This window comes from Brachionichthys hirsutus, chromosome 21 (assembly GCF_040956055.1).
Source record: "Brachionichthys hirsutus isolate HB-005 chromosome 21, CSIRO-AGI_Bhir_v1, whole genome shotgun sequence".
Taxonomy (NCBI): domain Eukaryota; kingdom Metazoa; phylum Chordata; class Actinopteri; order Lophiiformes; family Brachionichthyidae; genus Brachionichthys; species Brachionichthys hirsutus.
In genome coordinates, this window is record NC_090917.1 from 2585135 (window position 1) to 2608332 (window position 23198).

The 23198-nt window shown below is 46.0% G+C and overlaps 1 protein-coding gene across 1 annotated transcript in view; it reads right to left on the reverse strand.

Moving 5' to 3' along the window:
* The window catches only part of LOC137909774 (ankyrin-3-like), a 53558-nt gene extending 38113 nt beyond the window's left edge, over window positions 1-15445 (reverse strand). The window contains exons 1-11 of the mRNA XM_068754197.1: window positions 15332-15445; window positions 7227-7328; window positions 6882-6980; window positions 6135-6233; window positions 4806-4904; window positions 3619-3804; window positions 3181-3204; window positions 1933-2031; window positions 1098-1196; window positions 898-996; window positions 607-804 (exon numbers count right to left, since the gene is read on the reverse strand). Of these exons, the coding sequence (XP_068610298.1) occupies window positions 607-804; window positions 898-996; window positions 1098-1196; window positions 1933-2031; window positions 3181-3204; window positions 3619-3804; window positions 4806-4904; window positions 6135-6233; window positions 6882-6980; window positions 7227-7328; window positions 15332-15445 (1218 nt within the window). The remainder of the gene's footprint in view (window positions 1-606; window positions 805-897; window positions 997-1097; window positions 1197-1932; window positions 2032-3180; window positions 3205-3618; window positions 3805-4805; window positions 4905-6134; window positions 6234-6881; window positions 6981-7226; window positions 7329-15331) is intronic.
* Between the last annotated feature and the right edge of the window lie 7753 nt (window positions 15446-23198).

Sequence of the window (23198 nt, forward strand, 5' to 3'; positions counted from 1 at the left end):
CCGCCCGTGGGTTACAAAGTCTGATTTTCTTATTTCCTTCACTTTCCTGTGTCTTTTTCTTCTCTGTTAAATTCTCAAATATCAATCTCTTTGTTATAAACTTACAAAGGGCTGGATAGGGAGTGGAAGAAGGGAGCAGGAGAGGAAATTAAAGATTTGGAAGGAAGGAAGAGATTTTTGGTTGAAATCATCAATCTTGTTCCATTTTCTAAGAGTGGTGTCATTATATTACATATAATACATTAAATCTGTTTAAAAAATGGTTAAATGGTAAAAAAAACAAAAAAACAACGACTTACTATGAATAAGTCTCTTTTTAATACTTTATTAAAAATGTGTTCTCATTGGATTCTATGAGACTAAATGGAAAAAGTCAAAGGGCATTGATTTGAAGTTTGAATTTTCTTTTTCCATCTGTTGAATCAGGTAAAATAAAATAAAAAAAACCCACATTCAATCCAGTTCAGAATTTTGTGTTCCTCGGTGGCTAACGTCTGCCTCCTGTGGCTGAAGCAGGTACTACAAAAACAAACATGTTTCCACCTTCTTTCACCAGATTAAAACAAAACACAAATCAGTAAAATGATAAGATCCTTTCGTCCTCACCAGCGCCTTGGCGTTGGGGTTGGCCTTCTTGTCCACGATGACCTTCGCCACCTTGTAGTGGCCGCAGTGGGCGGCCACGTGCAGCGCCGTCAGGTAGTCGTTGGTCACGTCGTCCACGGGCACCTCGTGGTGCAGCAGCAGCTGGACGCAGTTCAGGTGGTCGCCCTGAGTCGCCATGTGGAGGGGAGACAAACCGTTCTGGGGAGGTGGCAGGGAGAAAGCGGTAAGTAGAAACAAGCGGGAGAATGATAATTAAGGGAGAGTGATAGGAGACACAGGGAGGAGGTGCACCTTGGTTTTTGACAGTATTGGAGCTCCTCTCTCCAGCAGCATCCCCAACACCTGCTCATGGCCGCTCCTTGCTCCACAGTGGAGAGGAGTCAGGCCGTCCTGTGAAAGCAGAACGGAAAGGCCCAGCGACATGGCGTCAGACTCCGCCAATCTAAAAACCCTCACATAAAATAGTGTGTGTGTGTGTGTGCGTGCATCACCTTGGTTCGTGCGTCTATTTTGGCTCCTCTCTCCACCAGCAGTCGCACCGTGTTGCTGTTTCCTCGTTTGGATGCTACGTGCAGCGGCGTGATGTCATTCTGAGGATGAGGAGAGGCGTGACGTAACACAGAACAGCGTAATGCTACTGCATACTTATACTACATATAATCAACTGCAGGACTTTCTTCAAAAACATTATCTGCAAACAACAAAAAATGAATCAGAGGAGTTGTCGTAGGAAGGATTGATGAATGGCGCCCTCTTGTGGAGCAATTCCAGAAACGTCAGCGGCGCTGTCAAAACCTCTGGACAGATTTATCTTGTTTTAAAAGATTCACGTATTTGTAGACTGGGGTTATTTATTTTAAAGAATAATGTAGAATTATCATTTTAAGTGTTAATATTTCGCATTTTTGCTCCTCATTTCTGTCATCGAATGAATGGCCGACACATATGATGCTTTACTTTAATTACTTCCTGCTTCCTGGATGAGATAATCAAGTTGTTTTTGCCCATTTTCAAAACACAAAATCCTTTTTACTTTAATATGTTGATATAAGGACAGCACACACCAACTCCATCCTTTAAATTAACCGTGAACCGTAAAGCCACACTGATTTTTGGGAAGTTTCAAAAATAAAAACTACATTGAAATAGTTTTCAGCATTATTTAACATCCAAGAGGATCATCAGCAACACGTTTAACTGTCCGACAGTAGAGCGACCAGCGCAGCTGTAGAATTACGTGCCAGTGTCGGATTCCGGGGGGGGGGGGGGCTTGCATAAGTACATCCTTACAGTGAATGCTTGCAGCGGAGCTATCTTTGTACCTACCCTCGCCTTGAAGTCCACAGCTGCCCCTCTGTTAAGCAGCAGCGTCGCTACGTTGATGTTTCCATAGTGAGCTGCGATATGGAGGGGAGTGAAGCCGCTCTGAGAGGAGGACAAGACGGAAAGAGAGAGAATATTTTAAAACACAAAGAAACAGAAGGAAAATAACACTCGTTAAAAGCCACGAGCAAAGCATGATGGGATGCTACGAAGCACAGCAGACCAGGACTGAGCGTGGGCCAAGCGTGCGGTAAAGGGCCGGATTTTACTTTTCTTTATTTGACTTTACTCTAACTAGAATTAATTCAGCCGAGCACACGCCTCTGCCACTTAAAACCACTGGATATGGGCTCATGTTTGGATCCACATCAAAATCAAGGCATTATCCCCTCAGGAATGAAAGAAAATGTGAAAACCACCAAATCTCTTGATCTAGATCTGCACTAAAAAGCCACAAGACACCATCCCACAATGTTCTTTTGAGTAATCCTGAGTTTGGTTGTCGGTAGGATCGCACAAAAACTGCCAAATGGAGTGTGCAGATCTGGATGGCGTGGTGCATCTGCTGCCCCCCCCCTGGCAGTGGTGCGTCGTCTACTGAGCACTATTCTCAGTTCCCAGAAATTCCACTCCTCTGTGCTAGACTTTAATAGGCATGCAGGTGAACATGCATCTTTATTAATTAATGTTATAGTTCTTAAAGGAACGCTTTCACACCATCAGGACTTCCATGACCTGCCTGGTGACGGTGATGCGTGAGAGGGCGGGGCTTAATATCAGGAGCAACACACACACACACACACACACACACACACACACCGCGACAAAAAAAATACAACTTCCGCTCGATCGCAGTGTGACAAACAGTCGTTCTGCTGAGGATTTCGTACAATTCAAAATAATAACGCAAATGTTTGTGAGTATTTTTACAGAATTACACACAATTTTGAGTGAAAAAAGGCAGACGCCTGCCTGTGATAGGGGAAAAATATTAATGGCAAATACATTTCTAATAATATTCATTTCAGCTGTTCACAAAAGCAGCAACTTAGTGGATTCCATTAAAGAAAAAAAAAGTGACGCATGCAATAAAACAGTCAGAGAGGAGAAAACCGCCGTTAGCTAAAAAATAAAAAAGCTTTCAGGCCAGCATGTAGCATTCATGCTGCAGGCAGAAGGCTTTAGCTTTGCAATGGTGACCGTGAGTGAGTGAACAAGGAGAGGACGAGGAGGAAGAGGAGGAAGAGGTACCTCTGTTGTTCTATTCACCATCATCTAGAAGGGAGAACAGGGATGGGTCAGAAAAGTAAAGAACGAGCAGAGGGAGGAGGACAAAATGGGGCGGTTAACAGTGCACCACAGCTACAACGGAAACAGCAGCACCATGGTAGCACACAGCTGTCGGACTCGGACGGGTGATAATGCAACCAAAGGACAGGGAAACAACAACTGATGGACTGTTAAATGTTCAGAACCGGAGGAACTGAAATCAAACACATCCACGTGGCTGCATTCAGACAACAAAAAGACTGACGTCTTTCTTGAAGGGGTGGGATTAAATATGTTTTCTTCTTCCCACTCCCTTTCAGGCTGAATTGGCGAGTGTCGGCAAGTGCGATGTGGCACGGGTTGTTTTGTTTTGTGTGCTTTTTGTCATTGCCTGAAATAAATAAATACAACAGAGCCTACCTTTGACTCCACATCAGCATTGTGGTCGTTCTGGAGGAGGAGCGCGGCGGCCTTGGTGTCGTCTTTCCGTGCAGCGATGTGCAGCGCAGGTAGGCGCACCTTTCCCTTCGTGTCATTCTCCAGGAGGAGGGAGACGACCTGGTCGTGTCCTTGCTGCAACGCCACCGCCAGAGGCGTGAAACCGTCCTGTGGAGCAGCAGGAACAGTTGAGACACGGCCGGGGCTGTCGCTGAGACGACGCAGCGTCCAACCTCATCCCCGAGTCTGCTCGACAGACCGTTGTTGTTGTTTTTTTATATATATATAATTAGCGCAAACAGAGAATACAATTACATTTCACTCCTTTTTTGACTGTGAAAAGGAAAATTCATTGTGTGTCAAGTGTGGTTTTTTGCATTTTAAAACAAAACATTAAATCAAAACATTAAAATAACAGCGAATTTATCGACAGACGTCATCAGATTAACCTGAAGCAAAGCATATATCTAATAAATGTAAAAAAGCCTTTGGCAATGCAGTCATTTCTGCAACTGCTGTGGAAATTCAGCGTCTCTCGGGGGTGGGGGGAGTGGGGGGGTATTTAGATGCAACTGGGTTAAAAACCAAGGCGCTCGGGAGAACACAAAAACATCACACGAACCCGTTCAACACAGACGGAGCCATGAATTAAGGCTACAGATAAATAAAACACAGATTGTGTGTGTGTGTGTGTTTATATGTGCACACTGGAGGGGCGTGTGTTTACGCCGGGGCGCCGACTGTCTGGATAAAACCAACTCATCAGCATCTCTACACCCACACATCAAACCCCCCCCAGAGATCCTGTAGAGATGCTGCACAAGCAACAAAGAAGTGAACACACCCTCCATGGCACACACACACACAACCCTAATGATATACACACAAGCATCCCTGCGCCAAAACCGACGCAATTCTCGCCTCTTTAAGGCTTTCAGAAGGTGTGCGGCGTCCCTTAAGAGTCACGCTCATTTCCTTCTGGTCCATTTTGGATCCAGCAAAAGGAACAAAGATTCTTTATTGTTCTAAAAATATTTCAGGAGACAAAAAAAAAAAAGAGCACTAAAAAAAAGGGGCTTTTGATCCTCGAGCTGAGGATGATTTTGCATATTGTTGGCGCCACGGTGATTAAGGTCGCTCTGCATCTCGCTCTCCTCGCCTTTATTTACCTCAGTGGCGATGCTCTGACTTGAGCCATTGTCCAATAAGTACTGCACCACATCCATGTGGTTCTCCTGCGCCGCCATGTACAGCGGCGTGAAGCCATTCTGCAAAAGAAAACACTCAATCAGGCGAAGGCTGCCATTAAAGGAGCATTACACCGCTCCTCTCTGTCAATGCCACGGGGAAAACAAAATATGTAGATGGTCCTTAAACATTAAACAATGCGAGAAAACTATGTCGAAATTATTCATTCTGAGATCTTTTCTCATCAATAAATTCTATTTAAAATGGAAGTTTTACATTTGGATGCTTTTTTTCAACCAGTACCAAAATGATATGAACTTTTTTTGGTGTGTGCAGACACACAGCAAACACCCCACCCATGTTTTTTGTAACGACGCCTTCATTTAATTCACTTTATTTTAATACATACAGCAGTATTATTGAACACCTGGTGTATTTCCTGACGTCTGCAGCAACACAAGAACTTGCTTGTGCAGCAGAACTTCCATGCATGGCGTGCATACTTTCACCTTCGCTGCATAGTTCACACCTGATAACAGCACGAATAGGAGCTGGACTGCTCCTCTGTTAAAGTGAACTGCTTCTGCAGTGTGAGTGGAGAAAGAAAATGCATCGCCGTAGCAACAGAATGTTGGGAAAGAAAATCACTCCAGCGTACAAAAAGCTTGTCAACCTCTTCTCTTATTCGTTTTCATTCTGAAGTCAATCCACCCAACAGCTTTTTTTAATGGTTGATTATTCAACATTCAAGCAGCCAAGGACCTTTTCTCTCTACATAACTGAACCTGCATTGCAGTATTAATTAAGAGGCTACTTCGTGTTTAAATAAATATTATTGAAAGTGAACTTTCTTGCTGCCGGAATGATGAAAGGCTCAAAATCACCCGCTGAATGTAAATTGTTACCTCCGTCGAGGAGGTTCTGTTTTTGCTACGGATCTAGATCCGGAAGAATCCGCCATTACTGAAAGTGTGATTTTTGTCAATAACTTCTAAACTAATAATGATATCAATTTGAATCCAATTGCTAAAGGTTTGTTTTCATGGTTGAGGAATCAAAAAAATTATACATACAATAAATGTAGGACAATAATTTTGGATGTAAATCACAATGCAGGGAGGGACTGAGGTGCTTGGCGGAGGTCTGTGCTTTTCTTGTTGAGTTTGGTATTTACAGGATATTAAAATCCTCCCATCACCTCTAAACTTCCATTATATGTACAATTATCACTATTTAATCCTTACAAGTAGATTTTTAATAGACAAAAGTAGCAACTATTATAAGTGTGTGTGTGTGTGTGTGTGTCTCACCTGAGACTGTGCGTTGACGTTGGCGCTGTGGGTGACGAGTTCCTTCACCACCTCCGTCTGCCCAGCGAGAGACGCTATGTGCAGGGCCGAGTTTCCTTTCTGCTTTTTGGAAGAAAAAAAAAGGGAAAATAATATTTAGAGTGTGAGCAGGATTATGTCGCCATGGATGAAGACGATGGCGCCTTCATCAGTCAGTAGCAGCGCTATAAACTATTCTATGAACCCTTCCAGATTGAGTGTAAACAGATGATAATCTGGAATGCTGAAGCGGTGAGAGGCAGGCTTGGTGCATTCACACCGAGCCTCTAATAGATGCACCTGTTTGTAGACTGGCTTTAGCAGCAGCTGCCGACATGCTGCCATTTTTTTTTTTTTTTTTGCTGCCACTGAAACCTCCGCATGCATCCCCCGCTCTTCATTCCTGAATCTGAGCTGCTGCAGCTCCGCTTCCTCTCCCTGCTTCACCGTACAGCAGCTGCAGCCCGAGGGAATGCAGTTTAATCACTAATAAACACATCAATGAAGGAGTTAAAAAAAAAACAGACAGCTCTTCCTTCCCATAAACCCGGTCCATGAACATCTCTGCTAGCAACCGGCCTTTTCTTCTCCTCTGGCGCTGCTGCAATGTGACTTTGGGAGGGAGCTGACAAAGCAGATTACAGTGTGTGTGTGTGTGTGTGTGTGTGTGTGTGAATTCATGCATAGGGAGAAGCATGTGTGTGAGAGACACTCCTGAGTAACACACACCTTGGTAGCTGCGTCCACGTTGGCGCCGTGCTTGATGAGCTCAGCCACGACTTCCAAGTGGCCCTCCTTGGAGGCCAGATGGAGCGCGTTGAGACCATTCTGGAGGGGGGAGAGACAAAGGAAGAGATGAAGCACGTCCTAAAGTCACACGGAATTTCACCAGATATTTAATTCCATTGAAGACCAAAACGATCGAAGTGTTTGGAACCTCTCAATTCAGTTCTAGACCTTATATTTATGTATTAAATTAATTTGGGGTTTTAGCACATCTTAATATTTCATTAATAGTTTAAATCAAATTCTGAAATAATCAATCCTGAGGACTTTTCGCTGTTGAAATCCGACCTGATTGCAAATGTTGATGTCGACGCCATTCTTCAGGTAGTCCAAAGCTTTCTCCAAGTTGCCGGCCCGAGCTGACCGCAGGTAGCAAGCATTTACATCCGTCTGAGGGAAGACGGAGAGAGGAGAGGGTCAATCTGACATCTTCACTAAATGAATTCAAACAGCCTAAACAGCTTGTTTCCACGCAAAGTAAGAGGATGAACGCATTTTCGACAATCAGAGTTTATTCAAAGCCGGTTGTTATTTTGGAAACCGTAAAATTAGTATTCCGGGATTAGAAGCGTCGTGTGTCAGAGCTAACTCTCGGATCCACCCAGTGAGAGATAACTGGAATAAATCCTTCAAGGATTAGTTGCTATTAGGTGATTAATTTTTTTTTTTAGTAAATCCATAAATTGTTGCCCTGAAGAATCAGAGATGCTGAGTAAAGGAAATATTTAAAGATAGACTCGGAGCCCCGCCCCCACTGAGTCGCATAGCAACACAAAACAAACATTACTGATGATATTAATCAACCATCCATCCGTTTTGCAGGCGGGGTACACCTCGGACACGTCGCCAGCCACACAGACACAGACAAGCATTCACGCACACACTCACACACAGTTCAGTTCAGCTAAATTGCATGTTTTTTGGAGGAGGGAGGAAACCCGGAGAAAACGTGCAAACTCCACGTAGATAGGATTCGAACCCGGCACCTTCCTGCTGTGAGACGACAGCGCTAACCGCTACACCACCATGAACAGCAAAGATCAGGACACATCAAGAAAAACAACAACGCACATCCTCAGAGTGCGATCACACGGCGGCTTGCCTGACTCAGCATCTGTCAGCATCCGAAAATCGTTGCTTAGGAACACTCTAGTTCAGACAAAGCACAGACACACTGCAGCAGCAGCAAAACCCCCTTTCATGCCTAAGCTGTCACTACTGAAGACATGTGGGGATCTAAACATGCTGTGTGTGAGAGAATCTGTGAGGCAGTGTGCGTCTCCGGTTTCGTGATTGCAGTGCAGGGCTGGGGTCCGCCACACCCATTACACAAACCGGGCGTTATATAGCTTCAGCTTGGTATTGATCATAACTGTGCAGTGGTTTAATGTCTTTCATGCCCTGGATTTTGCCTGTCAGGCAAACAATAGTTGCTGTCCTCCCTCACTGGGGGGAGGGTTGACTGCTCCAGGTTCACCGCTGGCCATTCTTATTTAAGAAATATAAAATAAAGGTGCCAGGACTGCTCGTTGTCTGAAATCTGTTTATCGTGTAAGTCAGTCAGGAAAAGAGCTTTAAGGGTTAAAGGCTGACATTGGTTGAATCATTAGTTGTAACTTATAGCCGTCACACCTTACTTGATCCAGGCTTGAGGCGTCAACACCTTCATAACGGGATAAATCCTCGACTTTCGCACTGAAGGGAAAAATAGGGGAACTTTTTGAGGTTGTCCAGAAAGCCCTCTCATGCTCACCGAGCCGTGATCTCTGTTATCGTAGACAGACTTTTGGCTAAAGCTGATCGCTGAGCTCATTTCCCACTCAGTGAATGGATCTTATCAGAGTTCACTATCTCACACACACACACACACACACACACACACACACACACACACACACAGACACACACCGACGGAGGGTGTGTTTCTGGTGTCAGCATCAATCCTCTGGAGCAGAAAGAGTATGAGGTGAGATTCCGTTGATCCGGATCGTCATCTGGATCCAGACTTCTTGACAGGATACTTTACCTCATAGCTGACCTCATGAGATATCATAGGAATAATGCAAAAGTGGAACCCTGGTCGTTAAACGTGAACATCACGCCTGTCTTTACTGAGTCGGAACCTCCTCAAGTAACAGAAAACAGCAGCGAGCCCCTCTCCATACGGAGCAGGGGATGGATCACAGATGATCAGCGCAAGGGAATTCTTCTCTTCCCCACCATCCAAGGTCAGGTGTTTCCACACACAATCTGCTACACAAAACTGTATCCACGGAAACGCCATGCTGTACGTTCAACAAGAAGTAAAAATAAAAATAAAAACTGCACGATCACCAGACACACAGGTGTGTATGCAGACGTCCGTACGCACATGCATCCACGCATCCTGCAGCAGAGTTGCCACTGCCCCCCCCCCACCCCCTTACATCTCATCCATCAGTGTCCTGCAACCACAATTCCACTCAATCCTACTGGCTATAAATTCCACAACCTTGTTAGCATCGATGCGGCAGCAGAGAGAAGTCAGCCAGCTCGGCTCGACGTGACATTAAAGACTTACTTCTGCCAAATAGTCTGCTGCCTCCTCCACTGCCATGTTCCCCTGCAAAGTGGTGTAACCTGAACGCCTGGTGGTTACTGGAGTAGCTATAGCCCTATAGCCTGGAAGCTAAGGGGGGGGGGGGGGGGCAATCTGTGTGTGAGTGAGAGAGAGAGAGGGTGAGGGAAAGACAGAGTGTGAATTAGATAGAGAAAGAGAGGGAGGGCGGTCAGGGGCATTATGTCACAGCTAAAAATACCTGGCTTGCAGCGAGTGAGAAAGTCCAGAGCGTGGAGGAGGGACGGGTGAGGGAGGGGTGAGGCCGAAGAGTTCCGGCGTTAATCTCAAACCAGCTCACTGGAATGTCATGGGATCGGGGGGGGGAGAATGGGACGGCCCGAGTGTGAGCAGAATAAAACTAAATTAAGTTCCTCTCTTGCTTGCTTTTTTTATCTAATTAAAAAAGGCTTGTGGCTTCCTGGATGGCAGAGGCCTCCTCAGGGGAATGATGAATTGTCATTTCAAGGATGCCCCCCCCCCCCCAAACAAACCTCCCTCTTCTGGTTTCTCTCTACTCTCACAGCAGAGTGGATCTGGTGCAACAAGCTACAAAGCTAAACCAAGCAGAAAACACAGATCTGGCTTCAGGGCCCCGGAGACAGATGAACAGGATTCGGATGGCTCCTCGAGTACTAAGCAGCCAGACAGCACCGGTTAACTCCTGTAACAGGCCAGTCAGCCAGTCAGTAAACCAGCCCTCTATCCAGAGTTCAAACTGCGAGTCTGGAGCGTTAAGGTTTCGGTGTGGAGACGGATCAATTTATACTCAGACAGTAAAACGTTGCTGCTGCTTATGTTAAAATAGACATTTATTATACAAATATTGTTGTCAAACACAAAAAAATAAGGTCAGCTCCTAAACTACACAAATATCTACTGAGTACCGGTACTTGATGTACTAATACCCAATTGTTGTGCAACGGAGAGATAAATACGGGGAGAAAAATCAACGCCATGCTGTCTGTCGCATGAGAGAAACCACGAGACCCGCTTTTACTACTACTGAACCTTTGAATCACTTTGCTCCACCAACTCCTCTCTGAAGCTGATGACAGGATGATGGACCGTGTGTTTGTGAGTGGAAACGGTCATTTTGGCAAAAACCATCTCATTATAGAAGCAGAAGCGTGTCTTCTTGTCTGGTCTGTCTGTGTTATGGATGCATGCGGAGCTGTAGGCGTGTTTTGCTGTCATTTTAGTCTGAATACACAAAAAAGGTCAAGCGACGTGGCGTCTTCCTGCAGACGTGAGTCTTTGTTGAGACGTTACCAGCTGTCTAACGCTCAGAAAATAACTACCGCCCAGAATTTCTGCTTTGTTTTCACCAACTCAGCTCCTCGCTCCTCTCGTTCATTCTCACCTGCCGCCAGGGAGGCGGAGCCAAACAATCCTGGGACCAGTCCAGGAATCGCTGCAGGAAGCAGGCAGGCGATACAGACACACAAACCCGCACACCGGTTTAATGATCCCTCTTTGGTGCTTTATGACATCCTTTTTAGGGGGGGTGGGGTGGGGGGTGAGAGAGAGAGATGTTTCCATGGCAACCCACTATCTTAAATTTGCAGTTAGCCGGGTTTCTTTTAAATATCTGGGGATGCAGAAAACCCATAAATCACTATTATTAACCATTAGCTAACTAATGCGGCAAGAAGGGAAGTTTGGATTAAATGGGGGGGGGGGTCATTTTACCATCTATGTGAGGGGTATAAATCAAAAACACAGGGATGTGCAAAGCCATAAGCAAACACACAACTGTTTCAGCTCGCCCGGTCGTTCATTCTCAGGTCCTTTATCAGTCCCTGGCGGTCTGTCAATCGAACTGCAGCCACTGCAGCAGGAGAGGCTAGTACAGTGATAAATCCTCTTTAAATGTAATCAATCAGAGCTCTCAGCTCTCAGCAAAGTGATAAAAGTACACACGTTTTAATACAGATCAATATTGTTCTAATAATATTCAAGAAAAAAAAAACTTTAGGAAAAAGGCCCGTGTCATATTTTTTATTCTACATATTATAAAATCATCACATAATGGGAGATAAAGGCCACACTGTGTGTGTGTGAGAGAGAGAGAGCGCGAGAGAGAGAGAGAGAGACTGTGTCGAGTGCTGTGATCTGATTGGCTGCTCGGCTACTGCAGTCTCAGTATTCTGAGCGGAGGATAACAACACTGTGTGCTAACTCTTCAACTCACATTCAGTGTCCCTTCGTTCACATTTCGCAGCAGAGAATAACAATCTGGACACATATGCCCATAAAATAAAACGCCATGTGTGTCCTCTCATTGGACGACAGCAGATTATGTCGCTCTACTGCTGCAGATTACACACACTGTGCTGATTGCTGGCTTGTGTGTCTAATATATATAAGGTAGAAAGGCAGACGTCGATCCCGTCGGCTCAGGCTTCTCAGAGAAGGCGACTGCATGAGCGTAAAAACACAAAAGCTCAATTTGACTGCAGAGAAGAAGGAAAAAAGGGATGGAAGCACCGGCTACAGCATCGCTGCTTGGATCATTTCTTCTGGCGGAGACAGAGCGCCTGGTCATAAATAAATTAACATCTGTCCAAGACCGAAAGCGCAAACAGCACACACACACACACACACACTGCACCAAAAGGGATGCTCAGGGAGCGAGCGGTGAACAAGAACCTCCCAGCTGCACACGCTGTAAAAGGCTCTGCTGGAATTGCATTTGCAACATACTTATGAGGTGTGGTCATCAGCTTTACAGCTCACAGAGTCCAAAGGCAACTCAAGAATCCCTCAGAAAATCAATAGAGCACTTTAGCCGTGTGCATCAGCACGGCTATTTCCTCCTGCTGACGCCAAGGTCGCCCAGCCAACCGACGGCGAGCTGTGGATGGCCATTTTAAAATGCAACAATCTTCACTTGTGCTTCTTTTTCCCATAAACCCGAGACCTTCTCAGGTTGACAAAAGCTGTGTTTATGACAGTCAGTCAGAGCCCAGGCTGAACTGTGCACAATCCTCTGGCCCAGCAACCCCCCCCCCCCCCCCCCCTCAACAGACAGCCGTGTGACGGTAAACATTACATCCCGGTGCCACAAGGCTGGCAGCCGATGGACTCGCTCGCCCCGGCCGCTCTCCTCTCCTCTCCTCCTCTATCCACCCGTCACCCGCTCCTTTCAGCTTCCATAATAGCCGTCTGTTCAGTCCTTCCGACACTCCAGCTGTGTTTCTCCTCAGCTACGTAAAATAATTCATCCTGTAATTATCTAATCAGATAATAAACCGGGGAACATACAAACTCAGCGCAGAAAGGATTAGAACCCGGTATCTTCTTGCTGAGAGGCGATGGCGCTAACCACTACGCCACCGTGCCGCCCACTCCAGTTAACACAGCTGATGGATCTTGCATCATGGTAGCATCTTATAAATGTTTGCGTGAAGGGGTGAATGTCTGATTCTGTTAAACGGACAAAATTCTATTCTTAGAATCACAATGCAAACGTCTAAATGAACGCATAATGCTAAGAGTTATGCGCTAAACATGGAAAAGATATAACATGAGGGGAACAAAGAGGTCCAGACACACTGGATTTAGAACGACGAGGCTTGTAATATGAGTCTGGGCTTCAAGCGTCGGGGGGGGGGATTAATGTGGTACAATGCCTGGTCACAAGGGAGCTGTGCCCACCCCCCACGTCGCAGAAGTGAGACAGAACAATATAGACCTCTGATGGGGGGAAGGATGGAAAGGGGGGGGGTTACGACACATTGAGAGAAAGGAAAAGGGAATGAGCTGTCATGCTTTCTATAGTTAATTCCTTCCAAGCAAAAAAGAGCTCAGATTGCATCAACGCATGAGACAGGAGTCGGGTGAGGTTAAATGAGGCGAGGAAAAACAAAACAGGAAAGATAATTGAGGTGATGTGATCCGAGGAGGGAGATGGATTCTCTTCCTCCCGGTGCCAGGGATCGGCCCGGGAGAGACGGCGTTATAGATTTACATTGAGCAAGCCCAGGATAGCCGATACCCTTTTTGACCACATTACACTACAAACACAGAGAAACTGCTGATGTCACCCTACACACAGACACACACACACACACACACACGATACTACAGCAACACGTTTCCCCCACTTGTTCCCTCAAAACCATCAATCTGAGAAAACAGAGGTTTAAATTTCTGCATTGTCAAGGTCAAACCCCCCCTTCCTCGGTTTGTCGTCACATTCAGGCTGTTGTGACTCCTCAAAGCCCAAAATTAGACTTGGCAGCCAATCCGCGTTTGATGAAAGAACGCCGTCATGCAGTGGATTGCACATCCAACATAGAGAGGCGGATCAATACATCGCTGGTCTTCAAAAACTTGGACATAGTTTGAGAGTAGAATCTTTTACAAAACTGATAGATGCCAAGCCCCCCCCCCAAAAATTGTCTAAGCATCAAGCAGAGGTTCTTAGACATTAAATAATGGCAAGCCAATTGTTGGATGATATAAACAAACAAACAAATACAAATTGCAATATTATCGAGGGGAGCCGCTACAACTTTTAGTCCAAGGGGCCGTTTGGTGAGGACGTCGCTTGGGAGTCTCCTTTTAGAGGTTTTCTAATCTGGAGGGATTACATGTCTGATGTAGTCTGGGAATGCCTCAGGATACCCCACAAGGAGCAGGAAAGTGTTGCTAGGGAGAGGGACATCCCGGAATACCCTTCATAGTCTGCTGCCACCGCCATCCAGGATGGATGGATGGATAGATAAGTTTACCTCACACTTGCGTTTGATTACCTCAAAATAACATTCACTTCCTGTCAAAACAGGAAGTCACCTCTCTATCCACTTTAACCTTGATGCTAATGAGGTCACTGGTATTGACTCTTTGTGACAGGTGGCTAACCCTGGACTAATGATGGCCTCGGGCTAGTCAGCACACACACACACACACATATATAAAACCTAAATGTCAGCCTGAACACACTCAAACGACGATCACACGAGAAAACATCAACGTTATCCAAACAGTCGAAATCGATTGTCGTCCACTTCAGCCAAGTCAAAAGGTGATCAATGCCCGTCTGCGACCACTTCTTAGGTTTGTCCTTGCACAATGACGCATGCACCCCACCCACCATCCACATGCACACGCACACACACACACACACACACGCACACACACACACGCACACACACCTAACTGCAGGGTGTGACTGCTGACGCTTTCGACTCAAGCTCAGTTTCCTCCCATGGACTCAGGCGCCTTTCAAATTGAAACGCTAACATTGAATCGCGCACATTATTTACGGCGGGTGGGGGCATGATGGCAGGGGGGGGGGGGGGGGGTGTAGTTTGATGCCAATGAGGCAAATGGTTTCATACAAGTTGTATATACACAGTTTCTTTGTGGGAAATATTTTAGAACTCTGCAGCACAGATCACACACACACACACACACACACACACACACATTAACAGCGCTGCTGCCAAAAATTCCAACCTGTCCTCGGTAGCTCGTTCCAGTTATCTTTTTTTTTTCCCACCCTGTCGATGAGCTCGACTCATCAACCTCTCTCTTTCTCACCCTCCCCCCCCTCATTATTCCCAGCGGGACCACCGATTATCACTCTGGGTGTGGATGTGCATGTCATAATGTATGTGTGTGTGTGTGTGCGCGTGCTAGAACAGGCTGCATCACGACAAAAGAGCGACACGTCTGAAGCCTCTCTTTCTCCCCTCTGCCATCTCCCATTCCTCCACTATTTTCCCTCTCCTCTCTCTCAGCCGTCCGTCACGTCTATCCTCCCCTCGTTCCCCTCCTCTCTCGCTACCTTTTTCTTGACTTCTCGGGGACGCTTCCTCGTCTTCTTCTTCTCCTTCTCTTCCTCCGCAGCGGTGAGGTTCTCGTCCGCCTTTTTCTTCAGCTGCGAAGCGGCGTGCGCCATGCTGCTCCGGTCCAATTAATCCTCGCAGGTATGAACGGGAGGAGGGATGGAGCCGGGGGGGCCCCACAGTCTCCTCTTTAACCTTTTCTTCTCCGCTCCCAGTTATCTTTCCGCTCCTCTTATACTCCAGCTGCACTTTTGTCGTGGGGGGGAAGCCTCACAGGTGTGCGGGAGCAGGAATTGTTTCCTGCCCCTTCTTTTGTTCTGTATCTCCCTCAGCAGCTCGGCACCCTCTGCAGACGCACAGGTCCAGTTTTGGGGCAGGAGACAGACTCTTACATATTTCTCTGTCTCACTGCGTCTTCACTGATCAATAATCCAAGTGCAAAACGACGAGCGCAAATACACGTAAAAAAAGATTATTTATAGGAGTCCAGAGTCAGGGGGAGGAAAACGGTCCTCCTGATCGGGACTGGCGTATAAAACAGTTCATTTACAGGTTTGTTGGAGGAGCTCCGTGTTGGACGTCCAAGAGGGGGGGCTGAAGCTCGAGGTCTAGCCCCAGCAGAGCGCTCCGTCTTCTGTGTAATTTAACCGGTCCGACCGCCTGGCTGACTGGTTCCCGGATCCTTCCTCCTGAACCTGAGCCATCCTCTATGTGCAGACACGCATGTTGGGTCGGCACGTCTCGACAGAATATATGAACAGGATGGAAAAGGAGGGTGAGATAAGGGGGGGGGGGGGGGGAGGGAGGAGGGATGGGTAAGAAAGGAGGAGGAGACACGACGACGTAGAGCAAGTGGGACAGCAGTGGGACGGGGGGGTAAGGAGGGAGTATAGGGATGGATGGATGCCTCATCCTGGGACTGGGACATAAGAAGGGAGAGAGGGTTTGTGTGTTGTACGTACATCAAACACACACACACACACACTGAGTATCCGGCGCAGCACAGGTTACGGGGCTAATGATAGCAAGCAGCATATCAGGCTCAAGTCGAGTCCCGAAGTCCAGAACCCTTAACTGGTCAAACTGGAATCAAACCCAAAATGAAAAGAGGCGAGACAAGAAATAAATCTTCATTCACTTTACCTAAAAATCCTCTGGCGTCCACCGGTGAAATCACGAGTGGACACTTGCAGTTTGGGGCAAAATCGCTCAAAATCACCAGTAAATACCGATGCTCAGTTTCCTGTCCTCCTGAGTAGCTTCATACGCTTCTGTCTCAAACATTAGCTTTACCCACTGTTTTGAGTTTAACGCAAATCAATTTTGGTTGCACAATATCCATATACATTTTATATGAATTATAAATTATTAATGGACTTTATAAAAAAAAGCATTTTTTGTTCAAGTGAGAGCATATATAACACACACTATATATTCGAATTTGCCACAATAATTACTTTCCCTGCTGTTCACTGACTAATCAATTATTGAGAGGCTAATGTATTATTCAGAATACACTTATTTGCTCAAATATTGTAGGGTTATACCTAAAAGTGATGTTGCCATGACACTTAAGCAAGTTTCAAGGATGCCGTCACCAAACAAATTCGAATTCATGAGGAGCTATAATTGCAGATCGTTGCTACGGGCGATATAAACGACAATTAATCCCGATTAACGAATAGCAGATGGCAAACAAGCCATAATGTTCTTAGAATGGTGTGAGCTCAGGTTGGTACACTGCAGCCTTTGAATATTAAGAACATGAGAGAGGGGGGTGGGATTGCAGGCTGTGACAGGGGCATGTGACATCAGAAGCTGGCTCGCCATTGGCCGCCTGGGACGTGACTGAGTTGCAATTGGCCGCGTATAGAGATCCAACCCACAATATGACACAAACAAAGAGGAGAGGAGAGAGGAGACGATGCCTCAATACGCACAACCTCCAGTTTATGGTGATCGTAATACGTTTCTAGAACTTCCGATTGCTGTTTTTATTTGTTATTTAAAGTGAAATATTTCACAAAGTAAAGAATTTGGGCCATTATAAACATCTGAAGCTAATTGTAAACCAAAACTCCAGTTACTGTTCTCTCTTCAGATTTAGGATCTACTGGACTAATCCTTCATTATCTCAGTAAGAGGAGCTTATAAATGGGACAATCATTCCTTTAAAGGCCTTCTCTCCGCGCTGAAACTGGGCTTAACAGCAGGCGACTCCTCGGAACACGGCTCAGACATTTAAAACTAGCCTAACAATAGACGGAGCCGTCTAAAGGTTTTGCTGTGTCCCCTCAGTGACATAAATCTCCTCTGTTTAGCAGCCAATGTTTCTGCTGGCAGCGGGGAACAGCACACTCAGGAATAATGTCAGGCTGGATGTGGGTCATTTGGGGTCAGTGCAAAGCAATGGTGATATTAACAGATACAATGAGCTTTGAACTGTAAAGGTGTGTCGGTTTTGGTACGTCACTGAAACACAACACATACCGGTAATCCCTCTTTGTTAATGCAAAACAAAAGGTGACATTCTTTTTATGACCACTTGGGGGCAGCAACACATTAAATAATGCTGGTAAATTAAAATTTCCAGACGCTTCTCCACGAGTCCTATCCCACCGGCAGGTGGCAGCCTTACCCCTTCCTTTAATTTTACATCAATTTCAGAAAACAACAATGTTGTCATAAGCCTCAGTTCTATCATCAAATCATTTCTCATAAAAAGCAGCAGATAGTCCAGAGAAACCTCACCGTATGCTAACCGCATAGCATCAAATGGCTCATGACTACGGTTTGCAATTTTCAAGTAAGCATCACAGAGTATTTAGTGGCTAAAAGAAAAGGCAGAGGCGGGGCACCAAAATAACATCTTAAAACTTCTCTGCTGCCCCCATGAGGCCATAAATCTAAAGAACACATAAATCTAAAGAACTTTAACTGGGAAAAAAAACAACAACCGAGAAAGGCTCTTAAAAAATACACAAATAAATGCTACGAGCCCTTGAGGGGACTCAGCCGTCATGTCTAAGAGGTGTTCTTATTGTTCAGACATTCTCTTATTCTACATTTCACTCTAATACTGAAAATGAAGAATCCAGAGATGCGACTCTGATTCTCTATGACGACACGTCTAATGTCTGGGTGCCTGCGCAGACCGGTTGGGGCCGGATCACATTAGGATGCGAGAGGGTTTTGGGTGTGTCCGGCCCAGACAGGCCATAAAAAAACACGGCTGAGTTTGTTCGGCCAGACTGCTCGAACAGTAGCCATCAAGCATACCTCCATTAGCGCCGCAGGCGGTCACTTCTCAAAAGTCAAAACAGAACCAAATAATCATCTGAATACAAATCCCTCACCCTCACATAAGCAATTAGGAGCCCCCAAACGCACCTATAGTCCACGTTTGTGGACGGTGGCTAGAGGAGTAGCCACTCAAACAGTCTCAAAGAGGCGTCACTCGCTGGAGGGTATCGACAAGTAGCTTGCGACGCCATCTGCTGCCACTCGTCTGCGGCGATGCCGCTAACGAGGATGGCAAGTTCACAGATTCCCTCATTAGCAGCTTTGGATGGAAGTCAACAAACGGAACCGTCTACGGCGCAGAACACAAAATACCACCAGAAACGTTGCACGACGAGTTAAAGCCGCCCCTCAATCTGCCGAATCTAGAAAGAGAAAGATGATTACAGCCTCCTGTCCACAGAGGAGAGATGCAGGTAACTCACCAGCTAAGGGGAATATTTAAGTAGTGCTGATGGGTATTGGCTCTTTTATTGCCGGCTCACGGGGGAAATGTTCGATGTGTAAAATTTAGAACGTGGTCTCGACCTGATTTTGGAATCTAAGATAACTTTTATTGAACTCTATTGATCAGCAGATCCGTCCGTCCATCCGTCCGTCCGTCTGAGGTCAACTGGTCTCCTGCTGGCACTCTGCCGGCTGTCTCCAAGGCAACCAGATACACGAGCCACAAATAGCTCCTCCAACCAGAGAATCCCTCTGCCGAGCCGGGATTCATATATCAAACCCAATCACACCCCCTTCATATTTCACATCACCTCGCAGCAACCGATAGATCTCATTCAGGGATGGGAGAAAGTGCAGTGTGGAGTTTGTTTGGTTTTGTTTATTGTGTCTTTATATTTATGACAGAATGTCACTGCAATATTGTGACCGGGAGGTATACATCAAATACTTAATATACATACAATCCAGCACTGGGCTATGTAGTACTAGTTAATATTATATTAATAGGTCAAGTTGTACGTTGGGGATTGATTTTTTTTTTTACTCCATTTAATAGGTTAAAAGATTGAACAAGAAACAGAATTCATAATTCACCCCAAATCTATGCACCACTCCTTTCATGTTCCTTTGATGTCTTGCAATCACATCACAATCTAATGGGAAGAAGGTTTGTCCGCTGGTTCCCAAATGACAAGATGATAAAAAAAATTGTAGATTTTTATTTTTAACCTCATGGACAAGATGGTCCTTTCGTTCAAGAAATGTTTAATGCCCCGCGATCGCTCAACAATGACCTCAAAATGATGATCTGAAATAATCTGGTCGTCTTTTGGAGCACGAATCCCGCTGCGTCCATCGCATTTAATGTGCGCGTATCAAAGTGGCGCTCTAATCCCCTTGGAACGCCGATTCTCCATTATAAAGGTTAATTAGACACGAAATTTCTATTATAGATGCTGATAGCTCCTCTCTCTCTCTCACACACACACACACACACACACAGCCTGAGCTCAACAGGATGGGAATCCTGACCTAACTCTGGTGGGCATGCTCAGTGGAGATATGAAAACCACCCCGGCGATGCCACCTTGGCAGGCTGTCATGGCAACACATCGAGTAGCAGGCATGCGGCTACTGGCGGGAGACGGCGGGAGGAGGAGGAGGAGGAGGAGGAGGAGGAGGAGGTAGGCGAAAGGAAATGGAAAACATGAACGGATAGATCCTTTAGCCGTCTTTGATATTATTTAACAATTAGAAACAAGTATAAGTAAGAAATGCGTTACTGGTCCTACCTGTTGTGCCACATAAAGCCACATTCTTCTCAGAATCAGAATGATCAGCCAAAGTGCACAGAGAATATGAAATATTCAACTATGAAGGGAAAGAGATGGATGCTTCCCCCAAAATGATTACATCACCCTCTGCACACTCCTGTTTCCATGGCTACACAGTCCAATTAGCCCAATCATAGGACAGTCTGACACTTTCACTTAGCCTTCATCCGAGCCCAGTCCCAAAACTTCTGGCTCTATACGGACTTTAAAGTCAGTGGTTCCGTTTGCCTCTTCCTGTCATTTAGGACAATTTTTTTCATACATAAATAAAATCAGGAGGAGCAGAGTCTCTGTTGGACTCATCTTCAATTCTCTCTCTATATATAAATACATATCTGTTTTACTGTGTGTGTGAGAGAGAGAGAGGGGGGGGTAAGAACTTTAGAAACCATCGTCACCCTGTTTAAGAATTAGAGCCAAGTGCAGCTGCCTCAGCAAAAAGCACAATATGTTGGTGGACCGAGTTGGCAGGAGCCCCCCCCCCCCCCCCGACTTATAAAATCTTCATCTTCGTCGCATCAGAGTTCCTACCGGGACAATAAGCAGGAGAGGAGCAGGAAACGACTGCATGATGACTAGAAAAGCATTGCAGTGCTGTAAATTAGCACCAAGTTTACTCCTGCTTGACAGGATTTTTTTATTTTTTTTGTTTTAAAGACATTTTGCGTTCCTCCCTCAGGGATCCGAGGATTCGTTTTAGTTTTATTTTTTAACAGTTTATCTGCCACCTCGTTTGTTGCTCGCTGAATGTTACACTGTACATGGCAAGACGTCCTGCCTTCAGAGAAGCATCTGCAACGTCGCACCGGCGTTACTTTATCAGACCGGGCCAAACTCTATCGAAGGCTCGCACGAGGAGTAATCAGATTTCGTTTTGGCAACGTCTTTCAGGAGTGATGGCCCGCCCGGGAAGCCAGCCAGCTCCGTGTTCTAGGAATGCTGCTCATCGGGCATTCCGGCATGGGCTTACACCCCTGGTGTAGTGTAGCCACCCGGCACCACCCTCTGGGAAACGAGGAAACCTGGATCCATCTGAACACTCGAGGGGGACACCTCTAAAGGAAATTCCACTGAATTGATTGACAGACGAACGGCGACTCGGATATGTGAGGCCAATCCAACACGAGGAAAGACGACAGCAAAACAACTTTGTGTCCCGAGTTTAGAACTCGGCGTTCTGAAAGCATCGCGCCTGTTGAAAGCACTGACATTAGAGAGGGTGTGGGATGGCGAGGACTGAATGTGGGCAGTTATGTTGCATAAGCAGCGGTCCACTTCTGCTGAAGCGGCGCAGCAGCGCCGGTGCGTCGTGCATACAGGCGCCGATCGCATCCCTGCAACAGATGGGAGGCCATTATTAGACGCTTTGGAGCTGCTGCTGTTAGCTGGTTAGCGGAGGAAAACGCCAAAGCTCGAGAAGCACTCGGAGAGCGCAGACCTCCGCCAAGCAGCTCATTCCCCCCCCCTCCCTCGAATCGGAGTTGATGCGTGTTTTTAACAGATTTTTGAATCCGTAAATGTCTGTCCTAGATGAGACGGCAGAAATCCATCCATCGTGGATTGTGTCTCATGGACTGAGAAAAACAACAACAACAACAACAACAGTGTCCTTTTTGTCCATCTGCATGCATTTCGGGACGACACTCACACGTCCCGTAGCCACACTAAGGCTAACCAATCCAGTTTGAGTCACTGGGATTCAATTCTCCCAATAAATATCTTCATTGTATGGAGTTATTTCGGATTAAACATCCGAGATTTCAACAGTTCATTTTTTACAGCGTGAGTTACATCTCTCACACACATTTTACAGCTCCTGTTTCACCAGAACAGATCGCCTTCATTCCGAGCAACAGGTGAAGAGAAATGAGCCGACAAATCCAAAATGTGTTCCTGTCCTCTTTGTCAGGTTCTTCTAATGTCTCCGCTTAAATCTTTTAATAACCGTCCTCTATTTTTCCTCCTCTTCCCTCTCGGCTGAACCGTATTTCCTAAAATAGAGCCATCAAGCTCCTTTACAACACACTTGTCTTTCCTGTCTTCTCGAGTCGTCTCTTTGTCGTCGTCACCCCCCCCCCCCCCCCCAACTGTCTCCTCTACACAAGATCACAGCAACTCAACAGTCACCTCGCATCAGCCGGAACGCCGTCGCGACAGAATCGTGAGGTTGTAGTCCCAGCTCTGCTTCCTCTTCATCATTACACCTCCTCTCTTCACTCTGACACTTCCACTATTTCTCCATCCCTTCCGTCACACCTTTTAGTCTTTTTTTAATTCCTCCTCTATGCAGATAATCAAATCCTGAAAGTGCAGAAAAAAATGTTTTTTAAAAAGCAGTAGATTAAGGGACATTGTGTGAAATAGGAATAAAAGCACCTGTAACAGAAGGCAAGCCTTTATAGGAACAGCTGACTGAACAGAAAGCTGAATGTTATGGAGTAAAGATGCTGAGGCGTCAATGCAAAAGGAGCAACTGCAGCAATCAACCTCCTACAAGGGGGGGGGGGGGGGGGGGGTATTTTGGGTCGTCATTGATTAAATGAGTTGAAATTCTGCCAGGACCTGCATGCCAGGAGGAAATATTCTGGAGTTCAATTAGTTCTTTCGCTGGTTTTTGGTTCAACACTCGTCTGGAAAGACCACAATCGTTCAAGACAGGAAGCACTTTGGGGAAGAAGAAGAACGTGGCACCGTGGCCTGATGGCATTTAGACACACAATCTATCGTCTCAAAAGTGACAGTCACTTTCAGACGCTTTTTCTTCTTTGTAATGTTAAATCCGTGA